Source organism: Heterodontus francisci, chromosome 8 (assembly GCF_036365525.1).
Source record: "Heterodontus francisci isolate sHetFra1 chromosome 8, sHetFra1.hap1, whole genome shotgun sequence".
In the NCBI taxonomy this organism is placed as follows: domain Eukaryota; kingdom Metazoa; phylum Chordata; class Chondrichthyes; order Heterodontiformes; family Heterodontidae; genus Heterodontus; species Heterodontus francisci.
In genome coordinates this window covers 22,368,571-22,388,359 of record NC_090378.1, presented here as the reverse complement: position 1 = coordinate 22,388,359, position 19,789 = coordinate 22,368,571, and the positions used below count along the sequence as shown (strand labels likewise).

Sequence of the window (19,789 nt, the reverse complement as noted above, 5' to 3'; positions counted from 1 at the left end):
ACAGAGGGAAGAAATGAGTTGAGAAAATCAAAAATAAAATTGGACAAAATTCTACACCAATGATGTTAAAAGTTTAACAGTCACCTTTCTTTCTTCATTAGCAAGAACGTTGTTACTTTTGCTCCATTTCTGCTTTGGTGTTACTTCTGTAGAAATAAAGTTAAGATAACACTGAACATTAAAATCGTGAAATGGAAAAAAAACCTAGGTACACTTTAAAATTATAGATGGCAATTCCTATATTTTACAAGGAAAAATAAAGCAAATAAATCCAAATATTCCTTCAGAATAACAGAATATGTGGTTACTGGAATTGTTTAGACATGTATTTGTCCAAAACAATGGCTAAGCGGAATAGCCTCTCTCTCACCACATAGATTAGGAAGGTACTCCGTGTGATCCCTCGTGTGTATTGTAATGAACTAATTTCTCCCAGTTGAGGCTGTAAAAAGAGCACTGTAATCAGCGGGGGCTCCCGTTTGGGTGCCGTGAAGTTGTGAAATCATGGAGGCTTAACTGGTCGGGGCTAACATGTCATTACAGCCAACTGGATAAAGAACTAAAGGAATGTGTCCATTGAACTGTAACCCAGAGAAGGAGTCAATGCCTTTGGGAAAGCAGAAATAGAGGGAAGGAAATGATTAAGGAAAAAAAATGCATTTGATAACTAGGTTGAAATGAATAATTTTCTGGAGGTGGAGTGGGGAAAGGAGAAATCAAAAGAATCATCTTTCTCTTTCCTCTTTCGCTTACAGCTGCCCAAAAGTACATTTTGTAAATAAAATAGCATGGTGCATCACTGAAGAAGGTGTAGTGGTAATGTCATTGGACTCAATCCAGAGGCCCAGGCTAATGCACTGGGGACACAGGTTCAAATCCCACCATGGCAGCTGGTGGAATTTAAATTAAATTTAATTTTAAAAATCTGAAATTGAAAGCTAGTCTCAGTAATGGTGCCATGAAATTATCATTGATTGTCAGAAAACCCATCTGATTCACTAATGTCCTTTAGGGAAGGGAATCTGTTGTCCTTACCTAGTCTGACCTACATGAAACTCCAGACTCACAGCAATGTGGTTGACTCTTAACTGCACTCTGAAATGGCCCAGCAAGCCACTCAGTTGTCGAAGGCAAATGTTGGCACAAGTTGGCTGTCACATATTCTACATTAAGCAGTAACACTTCATAATTACTTCAACTGTTTGTAAAGCACTTTGAAACATTGTGAAAGGTGCTATACCATTGCAAATCTTTAAATCAATTAACAAGAAATTACTGGACACAGTGGGCACAACAATTTAAAAATAAATGCAGTTACTTCAAAATCTTAAATTTCAATGAGTCAGTGAATTATTTCTATACTTTTTATTCTTTCATGGGATGTGGGCGTCACTGGCTAGGCCAGCATTTATTGCCCATCCCTAATTGCCCTTGAGAAGGTGGCGGTGAGCTGCCTTCTGGAACTGCTGCAGTCCTTGGTGTATAGGTGCACCCACAATGCTATTAGGGAGTTCCACTGAACTTTATCACAAGCAAGATGGATGTATGGGAAGTCCAGAGATATTATGTTAATCCTAACTAAAATATAAAATTACTTGTATTCTTTTATAATGGAGGGGATTAATACTTGACTTAATTTATGGTTCTGGTAATTAAAGATTAAATCATGGCACATCTGCCTCCACACTATCAAAAGAATGTTAAGGCAATAGAGAAGATAAGGTGCAGATTCATTCTGATACTACTTGGTATGAAGAAATACAAATTAAAAGATGGACTTGAAAAAATTGAGCTGGTTTCATTAGAACAGAGGAGAGGGTGATTTGCTTCAAGTGTTTAAAATTATGAAAGGATTGGACACAGTAGACAGAAACAGATCATTTACAGTGGAGGGGTTGCGAACAAGGGGAAATAGACCCAGGATTAAATGTAAAATGATTTAACTCAGATTAGGAGAAACTTCATTATTACAGAGGGATGCAAGACTGTACATTACACTAACAAAATTAATCAGTGAAACAGAAACCTTTAAGAATATGTTAGATAGTTAATTGAAGGAAAGGGGACTGAAAGGAAATAGGGGCAAAGTGAGCACAAGGGATTAGGATTATTGCTCATGTGTAGGGATCAACACCAACTGTTTTAGTTGAAAGGTCAATTTCTCCAACTCTAACATCTTGAAATGGTCTAAGATGTCGAATTGGTTGCAATCCACATATTTATTAACTTTAAAACAGCATTAAGTAAAATTTGCACTTGTCTAGGAAAGTCATTGCCCTGGATTTTATACAGATAATAATGACAAGGCCAGTAACGCTCGCCATTATAATGGAGTAATGGACAGAAAATTCCAGCATCTGCACACGTGCAATTAAATGTAGAGATCTGGAAGTTGTTGCCAGAGATATCCCACTCCTCTACAGGTGCACTGTAACAATTCTTGACAATAGACACTCGAAATCAATGCAATGGTGTGAAATCGGGGTCCTTACCCAATAATTCCCCCACTAAAGATAAAGTTAAGGCTGTGAAAAAATTTCACTTACTGCCTACTTAACAGCATGATCAGTGATGTCAAACAATCCCCCTGATCCTGAAAATTAAATATTACAAGAGCGGAGTCTCATTCCTTCATATTAATTTGTGTTGGAGATACAATTTTTTTTTTAGCTTTTTCTTTTATCTCTCAATCCCATCTGTTTTACCTGATCTCTATTTTGCCTTCTGCATACGATTTAAATCTAATTTATTACTTCCTGGTTTAGACTCTGGGGCTGAATTTTCTAAGCTTGACGCCATTCTCAAAGGCATGGTGCATGAGTGATTTGTGTGCTGCGGAGCCCCCGCGATATTTCGCATGGGAGCTCATTTAAATAGAGGGGACGGAACGGCCACCCCCGATGACGTAGAGGGGGCGGCTGCTCCATCGCCGGAAATGGCGTCTGTGGCCAATGCACAGGCATCGGCGCCATTTTTAAACGGCTTCAAGCCCTTCCCAGCAATCTAAATTTTTAAAGTCACATGGAGGGCAAATTAAAAGTTATAACTTTATTAACTGATCAAAGCCCCTCCCCCAGCCTTCAATGACCATACAATGTGTTTTACACCCAGAAAAAAAAACTTTTCTTCTCATCACCAACTTTGCCCCCAGCACTTTGTTAACTTTGCCCGTCCCCTATCCCCTCAGCCAATGGAAGGTTCTCCCCCCCCCCCCACCCTGAAAATTTTACTCTTCCCCCTCCCCACCAATGTCACGCCTTGGATCGCCGATCGGTGTGGGATGGCTGTCGCTACCTGGTAGGTGATTATTCATTTATTTTAATATCATTAGCATATTGCAATTAAGGCTCAGCCGCCGAGTAGCGTGGGGCCACCCCGAGGCCTCGCTGCCTCTGGTAAAATGCAGCGGAGTTTTTCCGGCGTTGGGGGTCGTGGTGGGCATCTCCCGGAAGGATTTTCTGGGCCCACCCCCCCTGACCCCCAACGCCGGAAGGCTGGTAAAATTCAGCCCTAGATGTCCCAGTGAGGATCATTCAATCTCAATGTTTGAAGAGTTTGCTGTTTCCTGCTCAGAGACACCACAGATTCCATGCAGACTGCACTGCACTGGATCACATTAGAGCAATTTTCTCTGTTTAAAAGCCCACAGAAGCATTGTCAGCAGCAAGGAAAACAGCGAGCTGCTGACCTCAAAATCTGTGCCAGTTTCATGGATGACTGAAGGACATTTAAAATGCTACCACGATCATTTGTGGATCCTACATATTATTTGAACTAATACAGAAACAGAAGGCTTTGCTGAAGCTGAATAGGTTACTTTTTACTGATAGGCATCAGTTGTAATCTACGGTGATAGTGCCCCAAACTAGGCATCCCAGTGAAGTTGGATTCGTTGTCAAGTTATTAAGAATGGTTGGTATGAAGTCTCCAACCACACAAAATCCTGTAATCTGGGATCAGAGTTATGCTGCTGGGGTACCAGGGTCTAGAATCCCAAGCAAACCACAAAAGTGCCACTAATGCTAATAGTGCCAGCACAAGTGGACAATTTCGGTTTTGGAGCCATGGGAATAACAATTAGTTGTTTTGATATCATCTGCAGCCACCCCATAGCATTCACTTGCTTACCATAAAGCTCTTTCCCTAACAGCATTAGTCTGCATATTGTCACTCGTGGAATACAACTGGAATAATATTCTAGATAATCTTAATTGTCAGTTTTAATAGGACCCGAAAAAGATTGTGAACAAATAACTGGTGTTGAGAAATTGCCATTTTTCTGATTCCTTTGGAGCCACCTGCAGGGTCTTCCACAAATTTTACACAGATGATCCCAGAACAATTGAAAATCGGTTAAGCATGGACAATTTGACTTAAAATTTAGGAACATAAAATCACACCAAAAGTTAAATTTGGACATTAGTTTCAAATAATTGTTCTTTTGTAAGCGTCAAATAAATGTTCCACAATGTAATTCCAAAATTACTTAGAGCTTCAAGAATTTTAAAGTTGATTTGAGTATTGCTGAAAATAGAGATATTTTGTCAAAACCTTTTGTCTTGCACTCATCAGGACAAAGACATGCAAGACGAAAAACTTTGACAAAATGTCTCTATTTTCAGCAATACTCAAGTTCCGTGCTACTGAATGACAATTTATTAATGTTCCAAATTAGAGTGCTCTAAGCTTAACGTTGGTACCTTTCATGCTTCCAGTGGAGATTACTAACATATTTCGAAACCTGTTTTCTTATTCTATGAACTACCTCCCACTTAAGCAGCTAAAAAGATATTCAGTGTTTTTGGATACAGATTGGAGTTGATGAAAAAAATGCCAACTAAAAAATTTGTTACCTTTGGATAAACTTGAACAGAGATTGTACAGAGGATTGTTCTCTTCCCTATGCCTTTATTTGCAAGCAATTCCTACACTTACAATCATCTGTACTTTACTGTGGAAGGACTGACAAAAAAACAAAGTCTACATTAATTGACCTATGAGGCACTTCGCTATACTGAGAGATATTGTCACTCGTGGAATACAACTGGAATAATATTCTAGATAATCTTAATTGTCAGTTTTAATAGGATGGTTCAGTTCTCAATGTTTTGCAAACAACCAAAGTTACTGGCATACATAGAAAACTGTAACCACACACACACACAAAAAAAAAAAATCACAATTTAGCTGAATTTTAGAAGACCTGATAAATTCGAGATATATCTCAATAAATGGCACCTGAGTCTTGGGTTCAAAGCCAGCCCAGACTGTTGGGAAAATGCTTCCTCCATCTTTTTGCTGCGGAGGATTCTATATGAAACATGCGGAAGCAATAAATTCAGTTTCTAGTCACCATGAGCCTACAGGACAAAACTGTTGTTACAACCAAGTGAGGAAGGGGTCTCCGGTTTCTCTCTCGCCCTTTCTCTGGTTTGGCTGTAACAGGGTTTATGTTTCAAAACAGTGATTTTAGCTTACCACCTCAGTGAGCCCTTACTCACTGCAATTGCAAATGAACCAGACAGGTTTTCTTGAGTTTAACCAAGAAAAATGAAAGTTTATTAGCCTCATCATTCCAACTTGGTTAAAATTACTAAAATACGTGAAGCATCCACGCTCACAGGCATACGAGAGACACACATACACAAATAGATACAGAGGGGGAGCTGTTGAAGTCGAGTTTGTAATAAAGGGACTACAGATACGGTTCTTAATATCATTGGTATAATGTCCTCAATTAAAGTTAAGATCTTGGAGTCCTCGCTGGCCACATGGGCGATTCCAGACTTGCTTCTCTGGGACCAGAAGGCTGAAGAGACACGTTGCCTGTAGTCTTGAAATGTAGAAGCTGCCACCGTGGTCTCCTGGGACTTTGCTGGAGACGGCGTGACAGCGAGAGAGAGCGAGGGGGGGCGAGGGGGGGAGAGGGCGAGGGGGGGAGAGGGCGAGGGGGGGAGAGGGCGAGGGGGGGAGAGGGCGAGGGCGAGGGGGGGAGAGGGCGAGGGCGAGGGCGAGAGAGAGAGAGCGAGAGCGAGGGCGCGAGGGAGCGAGGGCGCGAGGGAGCGAGGGCGCGAGGGCGCGAGGGAGCGAGGGCGCGAGGGAGCGAGGGAGCGAGGGAGCGAGGGCGCGAGGGCGCGAGGGAGCGAGGGCGCGAGGGAGCGAGGGCGCGAGGGAGCGAGGGCGCGAGGGAGCGAGGGCGCGAGGGAGCGAGGGCGCGAGGGAGCGAGGGCGCGAGGGAGCGAGGGAGCGAGGGAGCGAGGGAGCGAGGGCGCGAGGGAGCGAGGGAGCGAGGGAGCGAGGGAGCGAGGGCGCGAGGGAGCGAGGGAGCGAGGGAGCGAGGGAGCGAGGGAGCGAGGGCGCGAGGGAGCGAGGGCGCGAGGGCGCGAGGGAGCGAGGGAGCGAGGGAGCGAGGGCGCGAGGGCGCGAGGGAGCGAGGGAGCGAGGGCGCGAGGGAGCGAGGGCGCGAGGGAGCGAGGGCGCGAGGGAGCGAGGGAGCGAGGGCGCGAGGGAGCGAGGGAGCGAGGGCGCGAGGGAGCGAGGGCGCGAGGGAGCGAGGGCGCGAGGGAGCGAGGGAGCGAGGGAGCGAGGGCGCGAGGGAGCGAGGGCGCGAGGGAGCGAGGGCGCGAGGGAGCGAGGGCGCGAGGGAGCGAGGGCGCGAGGGAGCGAGGGAGCGAGGGCGCGAGGGAGCGAGGGCGCGAGGGAGCGAGGGCGCGAGGGAGCGAGGGCGCGAGGGAGCGAGGGCGCGAGGGAGCGAGGGAGCGAGGGAGCGAGGGAGCGAGGGCGCGAGGGAGCGAGGGAGCGAGGGCGCGAGGGCGCGAGGGAGCGAGGGCGCGAGGGAGCGAGGGAGCGAGGGCGCGAGGGAGCGAGGGCGCGAGGGAGCGAGGGCGCGAGGGAGCGAGGGCGCGAGGGAGCGAGGGAGCGAGGGAGCGAGGGCGCGAGGGCGCGAGGGAGCGAGGGAGCGAGGGCGCGAGGGAGCGAGGGCGCGAGGGAGCGAGGGCGCGAGGGAGCGAGGGCGCGAGGGAGCGAGGGCGCGAGGGAGCGAGGGAGCGAGGGAGCGAGGGCGCGAGGGCGCGAGGGCGCGAGGGAGCGAGGGCGCGAGGGAGCGAGGGCGCGAGGGAGCGAGGGCGCGAGGGAGCGAGGGCGCGAGGGAGCGAGGGCGCGAGGGAGCGAGGGCGCGAGGGAGCGAGGGCGCGAGGGAGCGAGGGCGCGAGGGAGCGAGGGAGCGAGGGAGCGAGGGCGCGAGGGCGCGAGGGAGCGAGGGCGCGAGGGAGCGAGGGCGCGAGGGAGCGAGGGCGCGAGGGAGCGAGGGAGCGAGGGCGCGAGGGCGCGAGGGAGCGAGGGCGCGAGGGAGCGAGGGCGCGAGGGAGCGAGGGCGCGAGGGAGCGGGCGCGAGGGAGAGGGCGCGAGGGAGAGGGCGCGAGGGAGAGGGCGCGAGGGAGAGGGCGCGAGGGAGAGGGCGCGAGGGAGAGGGCGCGAGGGAGAGGGCGCGAGGGAGAGGGCGCGAGGGAGAGGGCGCGAGGGAGAGGGCGCGAGGGAGAGGGCGCGAGGGAGAGGGCGCGAGGGAGAGGGCGCGAGGGAGAGGGCGCGAGGGAGAGGGCGCGAGGGAGAGGGCGCGAGGGAGAGGGCGCGAGGGAGAGGGCGCGAGGGAGAGGGCGCGAGGGCGAGGGCGCGAGGGCGAGGGCGCGAGGGCGAGGGCGCGAGGGAGAGGGCGCGAGGGCGAGGGCGCGAGGGCGCGAGGGCGCGAGGGAGAGGGCGCGAGGGAGAGGGCGCGAGGGAGAGGGCGCGAGGGAGAGGGCGCGAGGGAGAGGGCGCGAGGGAGAGGGCGCGAGGGAGAGGGCGCGAGGGAGAGGGCGCGAGGGAGAGGGCGCGAGGGAGAGGGCGCGAGGGAGAGGGCGCGAGGGAGAGGGCGAGGGCGCGAGAGGGCGAGGGCGCGAGAGGGCGAGGGCGCGAGAGGGCGAGGGCGCGAGAGGGCGAGGGCGCGAGAGGGCGAGGGCGCGAGAGGGCGAGGGCGCGAGAGGGCGAGGGCGCGAGAGGGCGAGGGCGCGAGAGGGCGAGGGCGCGAGAGGGCGAGGGCGCGAGAGGGCGAGGGCGCGGGCGCGAGAGGGCGCGAGGGGGCGAGAGGGCGCGAGGGGGCGAGAGGGCGCGAGGGGGCGAGAGGGCGCGAGGGGGCGAGAGGGCGCGAGGGGGCGAGGGCGCGAGGGGGAGAGGGCGCGAGGGGGAGAGGGCGCGAGGGGGAGAGGGCGCGAGGGGGAGAGGGCGCGAGGGGGAGAGGGCGCGAGGGGGAGAGGGCGCGAGGGGGAGAGGGCGCGAGGGGGAGAGGGCGCGAGGGGGAGAGGGCGCGAGGGGGAGAGGGCGCGAGGGGGAGAGGGCGCGAGGGGGAGAGGGCGCGAGGGGGAGAGGGCGCGAGGGGGAGAGGGCGCGAGGGGGAGAGGGCGCGAGGGGGAGAGGGCGCGAGGGGGAGAGGGCGCGAGGGGGAGAGGGCGCGAGGGGGAGAGGGCGCGAGGGGGAGAGGGCGCGAGGGGGAGAGGGCGCGAGGGGGAGAGGGCGCGAGGGGGAGAGGGCGCGAGGGGGAGAGGGCGCGAGGGGGAGAGGGCGCGAGGGGGAGAGGGCGCGAGGGGGAGAGGGCGCGAGGGGGAGAGGGCGCGAGGGGGAGAGGGCGCGAGGGGGAGAGGGCGCGAGGGGGAGAGGGCGCGAGGGGGAGAGGGCGCGAGGGGGAGAGGGCGCGAGGGGGAGAGGGCGCGAGGGGGAGAGCCAGAGGGCGAGGGCGCGAGGCAGAGGGCGAGAGCGAGAGCGAGAGACAGAGAGCGAGAGAGAGAGACAGAGAGCGAGAGAGAGAGAGACAGAGAGCGAGAGAGAGAGACAGAGAGCGAGAGAGAGAGACAGAGAGCGAGAGAGAGAGACAGAGAGCGAGAGAGAGAGAGACAGAGAGCGAGAGAGAGAGAGACAGAGAGCGAGAGAGAGAGACAGAGAGCGAGAGAGAGAGACAGAGAGTGAGAGAGAGAGACAGACAGAGAGGGCGAGAGAGAGACAGAGAGAGCGAGAGAGAGACAGAGAGAGCGAGAGAGAGACAGAGAGAGCGAGAGAGAGACAGAGAGAGCGAGAGAGAGACAGAGAGAGCGAGAGAGAGACAGAGAGAGCGAGAGAGAGACAGAGAGAGCGAGAGAGAGACAGAGAGAGCGAGAGAGAGACAGAGAGAGCGAGAGAGAGACAGAGAGAGCGAGAGAGAGACAGAGAGAGCGAGAGCCAGAGACAGAGAGAGCGAGAGCCAGAGACAGAGAGAGCGAGAGCCAGAGACAGAGAGAGCGAGAGCGAGAGCGAGAGCCAGAGAGCGCGAGAGCCAGAGACAGAGAGAGCGAGAGCGAGAGCCAGAGAGCGCGAGAGCCAGAGACAGAGAGAGCGAGAGCGAGAGCGAGAGCCAGAGAGCGCGAGAGCCAGAGACAGAGAGAGCGAGAGCGAGAGCCAGAGAGCGCGAGAGCCAGCGACAGAGAGCGCGAGAGCCAGCGACAGAGAGCGCGAGAGCCAGCGACAGAGAGCGCGAGAGCCAGCGACAGAGAGCGCGAGAGCCAGCGACAGAGAGCGCGAGAGCCAGCGACAGAGAGCGCGAGAGCCAGCGACAGAGAGCGCGAGAGCCAGCGACAGAGAGCGCGAGAGCCAGCGACAGAGAGCGAGAGAGCCAGCGACAGAGAGCGAGAGAGACAGAGAGAGACAGAGAGAGCGCGAGAGAGACAGAGAGAGCGCGAGAGAGACAGAGAGAGCGCGAGAGAGACAGAGAGAGCGCGAGAGAGACAGAGAGAGCGCGAGAGAGACAGAGAGAGCGCGAGAGAGACAGAGAGAGCGCGAGAGAGACAGAGAGAGCGCGAGAGAGACAGAGAGAGCGCGAGAGAGACAGAGAGAGCGCGAGAGAGACAGAGAGAGCGCGAGAGAGACAGAGAGAGCGCGAGAGAGACAGAGAGAGCGCGAGAGAGACAGAGAGAGCGCGAGAGAGACAGAGAGAGCGCGAGAGAGACAGAGAGAGCGCGAGAGAGACAGAGAGAGCGCGAGAGAGACAGAGAGAGCGCGAGAGAGACAGAGAGAGCGCGAGAGAGACAGAGAGAGCGCGAGAGAGACAGAGAGAGCGCGAGAGAGACAGAGAGAGCGCGAGAGAGACAGAGAGAGCGCGAGAGAGACAGAGAGAGCGCGAGAGAGACAGAGAGAGCGCGAGAGAGACAGAGAGCGCGAGAGAGACAGAGAGCGCGAGAGAGACAGAGAGCGCGAGAGAGACAGAGAGCGCGAGAGAGACAGAGAGCGCGAGAGAGACAGAGAGCGCGAGAGAGACAGAGAGCGCGAGAGAGACAGAGAGCGCGAGAGAGACAGAGAGCGCGAGAGAGACAGAGAGCGCGAGAGAGACAGAGAGCGCGAGAGACAGAGAGCGAGCGACAGAGAGCGAGCGACAGAGAGCGAGCGACAGAGAGCGAGCGACAGAGAGCGAGCGACAGAGAGCGAGCGACAGAGAGCGCGAGAGAGACAGACTTTGTGAGGCACAATTCAAAAAACCCGAGTCTCACCAGCAGGTCGGTCATGTGACCATCTTTGTTTGAAACAGCAACTTCTTGGAGGGTTGCTGGTGTTCAAAGTCGTTCAGACATTCTCGGCGGGGGCCGGGGTGGGGGGTGGTGGTGGCGGTGGAGTTTGGCTCCTACAAAGTCAAAGAGTGTCAATCATCACTATTACAAAGTCCAATCATGCAAACTGAATCAAGGAGCACCCCCATTGTCCTCTCTATTCATCTGTCTCTCAGAATGCAAATGTTTTCAGTTGTTCAGTTCTGCTTTTTTAAGAAAGCTATTGGCAATGTTCAGTAAAAAAATTTCAAGCAGTGTCCCATATGACGAAATTAATATATTTCCATTTGACAAGCCTGCGCCAATCTTGATCCCTGCCTAAACTAAAACCTTCTGCACTTCCGGGGTCCGTATCCCTCTATTCCCATCCTATTCATGTATTTGTCAAGATGCCTCTTAAACGTCGCTATCATATCTGCTTCCACCACCATACTTCCATACATGCCGTATGCCTTCTTGACTACCTTATCCACCTGCGTTGCCACTTTCAGTGACCTGTGGACCTCTACGCCCAGATCTCTCTGCCTGTCAATACTCCTAAGGGTTCTGCCATTTACTGTATACCTCCCACCTGCATTAGACGTTCCAAAATGCATTACCTCACATTTGTCCGGATTAAAGTCCATCTGCCATTTCTCCGCCCAAGTCTCCAACCGATCTGTATCCTCTGACAATCTTCATCATTATCCGCAACTCCACCAACCTTTGTGTCGTCCACAAAATTACTAATCAGACCAGCTACATTTTCCTCCAAATCATTTATATATACTACAAACAGCAAAGGTCCCAGCACTGATCCCTGCGGAACACCACTAGTCACATCCCTCCATTCAGAAAAACACCCATCCACTGTTACCCTCTGTCTTCTGTGACCGAGCCAGTTCTGTATCCATCTTGCCAGCTCACCTCTGATCCCGTGTGACTTCACCTTTTGCACCAGTCTGCCATGCGGGACCTTGTCAAAGGCTTTATTAAAGTCCATATAGATAACATCCACCGCCCTTCCCTCATCAATCATCTTTGTCACTTCCTCAAAAAACTCAATCAAATTAGTAAGACACGACCTCCCCTTCACAAAACCATGCTGTCTCTCGCTAATAAGTTAGTTTGTTTCCAAATGGGAGTAAATCCTGTCCCGAAGAATCCTCTCTAATAGTTTCCCTACCACTGACGTAAGGCTCACCGGCCTATAATTTCCTGGACCTATAATTTCCTGGATTATCCTTGCCACCCTTCTTAAGCAAAGGAACAACATTGGCTATTCTCCAGTCCTCTGGGACCTCACCTGTAGCCAATGAGGATGCCAGGATTTCTGTCAAGGCCCCAGCAATTTCTTCCCTTGCCTCCCTCAGTATTCTGGGGTAGATCCCATCAGGCCCTGGGGACGTATCTACCTTGATTCTTTGCAAGACACCCAATACCTCCTCCTTTTTGATAATAAGATGACTGAGACTATCTGCACTCCCTTCCCTAGGCTCATCATCCACCAAGTCCTTCTCCTTGGAAAATACTGATGCAAAGTACTCATTTAGCACCTCGCCCATTTCCTCTGGCTCCACGCATAGATTCCCATCTCTGTCCTTGAGTGGGCCAACCCTTTCCCTGGTTACCCTCTTGCTCTTTATATGTGTATAAAAAGCCTTGGGATTTTCCTTAATCCTGTTTCCCAATGACTTTTCATGACCCCTTTTAGCCCTCCTAACTCCTTGCTTAAGTTCCTTCCTACTGTCTTTATATTCCTCAAGTGCTTCATCTGTTCCTAGCCTTCCAGCCCTTATGAATGCTTCCTTTTTCTTTTTGACTAGGCTCACAATATCCCGCGTTATCCAAGCTTCCCGAAACTTGCCAAACTTCTCCCATGCTGGTCCTGGATTCTAATCAGCTGACGTTTGAAAGACTCCCACAGGTCAGATTTGATTTACCCTCAAACAGCCACCACTAATCTAAATTCTTCAGTTCCTGCCTAATATTGTTATAATTAGCCTTCCCCCAATTTAGCACCTTCACCGAGGACTACTCTTATCCTTATCCACAAGTACCTTAAAACTTATGGAATTATGGTCACTGCTCCCGAAATGCTCCCCCACTGAAACTTCGACCACCTGGCTGGGCTCATTCCCCAATACCAGGTCCAGAATGGCCCCATCCCTAGTTGGACTATCTACATACTGTTTCAAGAAGCCCTCCTCAACGCTCCTCACAAATTCTGCCCCATCCAAGCCCCTAGCACTAAGTGAGTCCCAGTCAATATTGGGGAAGTTAAAATCACCCACCACCACAACCCTGTTACCTTTACATCTTTCCAAAATCTGTCTACATATCTGCTCCTCTACCTCCCGCTGGCTGTTGGGAGGCCTGTAGTAAACCCCCAACATCGTGACTGCACCCTTCCTATTCCTGAGCTCCACCCATATTGCCTCGCTGCATGACCCCTCTGAGGTGTCCTCCCGCAGTACAGCTGTGAAATTCTCCTTAACCAGTAATGCAACTCCCCCACCCCTTTTACATCCCCCTCTATCCTGCCTGAAGCTTCGAAAGCCTGGAACATTTTGCTGCCAATCCTACCCTTCCCTCAACCAAGTCTCTGTAATAGCAACAACATCATATTTCCAAGTACTAATCCAAGCTCTAAGTTCATCTGCCTTACCTGTTATACATCTCACATTGAAACAAATGCACTTCAGACCACCAGTCCCGCTGTGCTCAGCAACATCTCCCTGCCTGCTTTTCCTCTTAGTCCTACTGGCCTTATTTACTATGTCCTCCTCATTTACTTCACTAGCTGTCCTACTGCTCTGGTTCCCACCCCACTGCCACACTAGTTTAAACCCTCCCGAGTGACGCTAGCAATCCTCGCAGCCAGGATATTAGTGACCTTCCAGTTTAGATGCAACCCGTCCTTCTTGTACAGGTCCCATTTGTCCCTGAAGAGAGCCCAATGGTCCAGATATCTGAAACCCTCCCTTCTACACCAGCTGCTCAGCCACGTGTTTAGCTGCACTATCTTCCTATTTCTAGCCTCACTGGCACGTGGCACAGGGAGTAATCCAGAGATTACAACCCTGGAGGTCCTGTTTTTTTTAAAACTTACTACCTAACTCCCTAAACTCCCCCTGCAGGACCTCATCACTCTTCCTGCCTATGTCATTGGTACCGATGTGTACCACAACCTCTGGCTGTTCACCCTCCCCCTTCAGAATGCCCTCTGTCCGTTCAGAGACATCCTTGACCCTGGCACCAGGGAAGCAACATCCCTTCCTGGAGTCTCTTTCACGTCCGCAGAAGCGCCTATCTGTGCCCCTGACTATAGAGTCCCCTATAACTATTGCTTTTCTGCGCTTTGTCCCTCCCTGCTGAACAACAGTGCCAACCGTGGTGCCACTGCTGTTTTCCTCTGATAGGCCATCCCCCCCCATAACAGTGTCCAAAACGGTATACTTGTTAGATAGGAGGATGTGGGGTCTGATTTTTCCAACATTTCAGGGTTGGCTGACCAGACAGTAGGGATTTCATTTGGGAATCCTCCCAGACCTCTTTTAACCTGTCCTCTGTCATTTTTGTCCCCTTCCTCTCTAACTCTCTGCCAACCTGTGCCCTTTTGTTCTTGGCAGGGGTCCCTCACAATTCACCAGCATTCTGCTGGAGGATTTCCCAAAAGCCGATACAGGAATTAGCGGTGCAGGTTTCACTGCATGTTGGAGCTTCCCCTCAACCTGGCACAATTGGCAACTCCTACAGTACTCCATCACATCCTTGTGGACTTTTGGCCAGTCAAACTGCTTTCTTATGCGGGCTTTGGTTTTTCGTATACCAACATTGACAGCCATTGTCAACTCATGGGCCATCCTTAATATTTCTCTCCGGTACCTCTGTGACACCACCAACTGGTGAACCACTATCCACTCTGTGTCCTCAGGTCTACAAGAACTCCATTTCCTTATCAGCATCTCATTCTTTAAATAGTAGCAATCAGTGACTCCCTCTGCTTCAATTTCAGTCTGGGCAGCCTGTGCTAAATACTAGGTCGGCTCACTGAGCCTCAGCTAGGGAAGATTCATTTAATCCATTCCCTGGGTCCTCTAACCTTCCAAAGAAAGTTTCAGACAGACAGACAGCATGGTCATTTGTCTGCAGTGCCAATTTAGACTCCTCTGGGGAAGCTGGTTTGGTCATGGCCTGAGTCACTACACAATCAGGGGAACTGCAGGGGACTGTCTCCTGCCACTGCCCTGTCTCTCTGACCTCCTTCGGTCTCTTTTTCACTACTGGGGAAGCTACCACCTTTGCTCCCACCAGATCATTACCTCGGAGCAGGTCAACCCTATCCACAGGCAAACTAAGGACAATCCCTACGGTCACTGGTCCCAAAACTAGGTCGCACGTCAAGTGCACCCGATGTAAAGGTACGGGTGTACACTGCCCTCCAATACCATTCATCACCATTCTTGTATTTACTGCACACTCTGGGGGAAAGGTCAGGCCTTTTTCCCAGCAAAAGTGATCTGGTGGCCCCTGTATCCAAGTATGATTATGAGCTTGCTTGTCCCACTCAAGGAGTACAGGGTTACTATTTCTTCAGATTCAAAATCCTGATAGCCTTCAGGGATCTCATTAAATTTTCCTATAACAATATTTTTTCTGGGTCTTACTGCTGCTGCAGTTAAAGCGACAGCCTTCTCTGCTGCGTTTTCCATCAGGTCCCTTCTCCTGCACTGAGCGGGTGTGCCTTGATTAACCCTACAGGCTTTCCCTGTAGTTTCCAGCAGTCATCTCTGAGATGACCTGCCTTATTACAATGGAGGCACACAGGTCTCCTCACTCCTGCTCTCACTCCAGCTGGAGGAGGGCCCCCTGCGTGTCCAAATTTTCTTTCTCTCCCAGAACTGCTTGGGCTCCGAACATCTTCCCACCCTTTTTAGGTTTGTGGGATTGACTAGGAAAGGTTTTCCCCTGGGGAACCAATTTGTGTATTAGAATGAACTCATCAGCCAGAACTGCAGCCTGCCTCGCTCTGTGCACTTTTTGTTCCTCCACTTGGGTCTTTGTGGAGAATGAGAGGGAGTTTTTAAATTTCTCGAGGAGAATTACCTCTGAGGTTTTCATACATGGGCTGTACTTTAAGAGCCCTCAACCACTGCTCAAAAGCCAGCTGCTTACTTCTCTCTAACTCCAAGTAAGTTTGATCAGCTTGTTTCCGGAGGGTTCGGAACTTCTGACAGTAGGCTTCCGGTACTAGCTCGTATGCCCGAAGGATAGCATTTTTAGCCAGTTCATAATGTGATGAACTTTCGTCTGACAACCGGGAATAAACCTCATGGGCTTTTCTTATTAACTGGCTTTGCAGCAGGAGGGTCCAGCTCTCTGCCAGCCATTTTAACTGCCTTGCAAGCTTTTCAAAAAAGTTACAATAAATGCTTCCACGTGTCCCTCATTGAACTTTGGGATCAACTGGTAAAATTTCAAAAACTCAGCACACGGCCCTGAATTACTTGTATTCTCTATATTGACCATGCTTTCACTGAGGTTACTCTGTCGCCCCTAGCTAACTCAAGCCACCGTAGCTCCCTTTCTGCCTATTCCTTCCGGAAATTTCTTTCTCTCTCCCTTTCTCTCTTTGTCTTCTAATTCAAATTTCCTCTGTTCCAATTGTATCTTGCTAACATTACCCTGTCTATTTCTAACCCTGCCTCTGATTCTTAGGGTTCGAGGGAAAAATGGTTGGCCACTAGTCTTAGGGGTTCGAATTTCCTGGCTTTGGCATGGAAAGTGATCCCACACTGCTCAGCCATATTCCTCAACTCCTCCATAGACAGTGCCTTTAACTTATTCCAAATTGCTTCACCCCGGCTTTGGGAGGTACTGGCTTCAGGCGCGGACATGTTCTATCAACACAAGCCACAAGAAAGTATTGAATTCTTTTCCCTTTTTGATTCGGATCATTTTGATTTTCCACTTCTAGTTTCCCATTTGCCTGTGGGTCCAATGTCAGACTACAGCCCCCAAATTCTGTTACGACCAGGTGAGGAAGAGGTTTCAGGCTCCACTCTCACCCCTTCTCTGGTTTGGCTGTAATAGGGCTTATCTTTTAAAAAAAAAAGAGTGATATTAGCTTACCACCTCAGTGAGCCTTTGCTCACTGCACTCTAATGGCAAATGGAAATGAACCAGACAGGTTTTCTTAGATTTAAAGAAGATTTATTAGCCTGATCACTCTAACCCAGTTAAAATTACTAAAATATGCAATGCATCCACGCTCACAGGCATACGAGGCACACACATAAATAGATACAGAGGGGGAGAAAAAGAATTGGGGGGTAAGGGGTTGAAGTAGAGTTTGTAACAAATGGAATACAGATATGGCTCTTAACGTCCTTGGTATAATGTCCTCAATTGAAGGTCGCTGGCCACTTGCACAATTCCAGGCTTGCTTCTCTGGTACAAGGCGGCCAAAGAGAGGCTGCATCTGTAGTCTTGAAGCGAAGAAGCTGCCACCGTGGCTTTCCTGGGATTTTGTTGGAGAGAGAGAGAGAGAGAGAGAGAGAGAGATGTCTTCCTCGAGGTTCAGATTCGCAGTCTGTTTCCTTTCTGTGAGGCACAAATCAAAAGCCCCAGTCTTATCAGCAGGTCGGTCATGTGACCACCTGTTTGAAACAGCAACTTCTTGGAGGGTTGTTGGATTTCAAAGTCTTTCAGATATACTTGGTGGGGGGTGGAGGTTGGCTCCTACAAAGTCAAAGGGTGTTGATTACTACTATTTCCAAGACCAAACTTCCCTAATTGAATCAAGGAGCACCCCCATTGTCTCCTGATTCATCTGTCTCTCAGCCAGCACTTGTCTTCTCAGAATGCAAATATGCAGCGATGTTTTCAGCTATTCAGTTCTGCTTTTTTAACAAGTTATTTGCAATGTCCAGTAAAAAAGTTTCAAGCAGAGTCCCATATGACAAATTGATATGTTTCCATTTGGCAGGTGTGATTTCTGTCACACTGTCCCTACAATGGATGGGGTAGGGAAGTGGGCAAAAAATCAGATTGGCATAGTAGGGGTGCTCTTCTGGAGTGAGACTGAGGCAGAGTATAGAGTGCTTTCCTCTGCATCTGGTTGTGAATACCTAATCCTCAAGTGTTTGATACTGACTCGGTACATGAAGTATGAAGAATTTCATTCCCGGTTATCAACATCACCTTGAGCAATAAATTTAATTCAATTTTTTAAAAAATCTGTTTGTGGGATATGGTCATTGCTGGCTAGGCCAGCATTTATTGCCCATCCCTAATTGTCCTCGAGAAGGTGGTGGTGAGCTGCCTTCTTGAACTGTTGCAGACCTTGGGGTGTAGATACACAAACAGTGCTGTTAGGAAGTGAGTTTCAGGATTTTGATCCAGTGACAGCGAAGGAACGGCGAAATGGTTCCATGTCATAATGGTGTGTGGCTTGGAGGAGAACTTGCAGGTGGTGTTTCCATGCATCTGCTGCCATTGTCCTTTTAGGTGGGAGAGGTCCCAGGTTTGGAAGGTGTTGTTGAAGGAGCTTTGGCAAGTTGTTACAGAGCATCTAGTATGTGGTACAAACAGCTGCTAGTGTGTGCGTCAGTGGTGGAGTGAGTGAATGTTGAAGGTGTTGGATGGGGTGCCAATCAAGCGGGCTGCTTTGTCTTGGATTCTGTTGAACTTCGAGTGTTGTTGAAGCTGCACCATCCAGGCAACTGCAGAGATATCCATCACACACCTGACTTGTGCCTTGTAGATGGTGTACAGGGCATGGGGAGACAGGAGGCGAGTTACCCGCCGCAGAATTCCCAGCCTCTGACCTGCTCACAGGCACAGCATTTATTTGGCTGGTCCAGTTCAGTTTCTGGTCAATGCTAACCCTCAGGATGTTGATAGTGGGGCATTCAGTGATCATAATGCCATTGAACATCAAGAGAAGATGGTTGGATTGTCTCGTTTGAGATGGTCATTGCCTGGCACTTGTGTAGCACTAATGTCACTTACCACTTAACAGCCCAAGCCTGGATGTTGTCCAGGTCTTGCTGCATCTGGACAAAGGCTGCTTCAGTATCTGAAAAGTCACGAATGGTGAACATTGTGCAATCATCAGCGAACATCCCCGCATCTGATTTTACGATGGAGGGAACGTCATTGATGAAGCAGCTGAAGACCGTTGGGCCTAGGGCAGTACCCTGAAGAACTCCTGCAGTGATGTCCTGGGACTGAGATGATTGACCTCCAACAACCACAACAATCTTCCTTTGTATATAAAAGCAAAATACTGCAGATGCTGGAAGTCTGAAATAAAAACAATAAATACTGGAAATACTCAGCAGGTCTGGCAGCATCTGTGGAGAGAGAAGCAGAGTTAACGTTTCAGGTCAGTGACCCTTCTTCTGACTGACCTGAAACGTTAACTCTGCTTCTCTCTCCACAGATGCTGCCAGACCTGCTGAGTATTTCCAGCATTTACTGTTTTTACACCATCTTCCTTTGTGCTAGGTATGACTCCAGACAGCAGAAAGCTTCCCCCGCACCACTGCCCACCCCCCCTCCCCCCCATGATCCCCATTGACCAGTTTTGCTAGGGCTCCTTGATGCCACACTTGGTCACAAGCGGCACTTTCTCAGCAAGGCAGCACAATAGCACTGTCGACGACCCCTTCCATTCCTTCGCTGATAGGGCGGTAATTGGCTGGGTTGCATCTGTCCTGCTTTTTGCGGACAGGACATACCTGGGCAATTTTCCACATTGTTGTGTAGATGCTAGTGTTGTAGCTGTACTGGAACAGCTTGGCTACATACAAACATTCAAATTAGGAGGAGTAGGCCACTCGGCCCCGAGCCTGCTCCGTCATTGAATAAGATCATGGCTGATCGAATTGTAACCTCAACTCCACATTCCTGCCTACTCCCATAACCTTTCGCCCCCTTGCTCATCAAGAATCTATCTACCTCTGCCTCAAAAGATTTTCAAGACTCTGCTTCCACAGCCTTTTGAGGAAGAGTGTTCCAAAAACTCACGACACTCAGAAAATACTTCTTCTCATCTCGGTCTTAAATTGGCAGCCCCTTATTTTTTTTTTTTTTATAAAACAGTGGCTCCTAGTTCTTGATTCTCCCATAGAGGAAATATCCTTTCCACATCCACCTTGTCAAGACCCCTCAGGATCTTATATGTTTCAATCCAGTCACCT

General features: G+C 50.7%; 1 protein-coding gene across 1 annotated transcript in view; it reads right to left on the bottom strand.

Annotated features, from left to right (window-relative positions):
* Positions 1-19,789, bottom strand: part of LOC137373185 (bromodomain-containing protein 3-like) — a 192,330-nt gene that overhangs the window by 49,746 nt on the left and 122,795 nt on the right. The window contains exon 13 of the mRNA XM_068038041.1: positions 85-146. Coding sequence (XP_067894142.1) covers positions 85-146 — 62 coding nt within the window. The remainder of the gene's footprint in view (positions 1-84; positions 147-19,789) is intronic.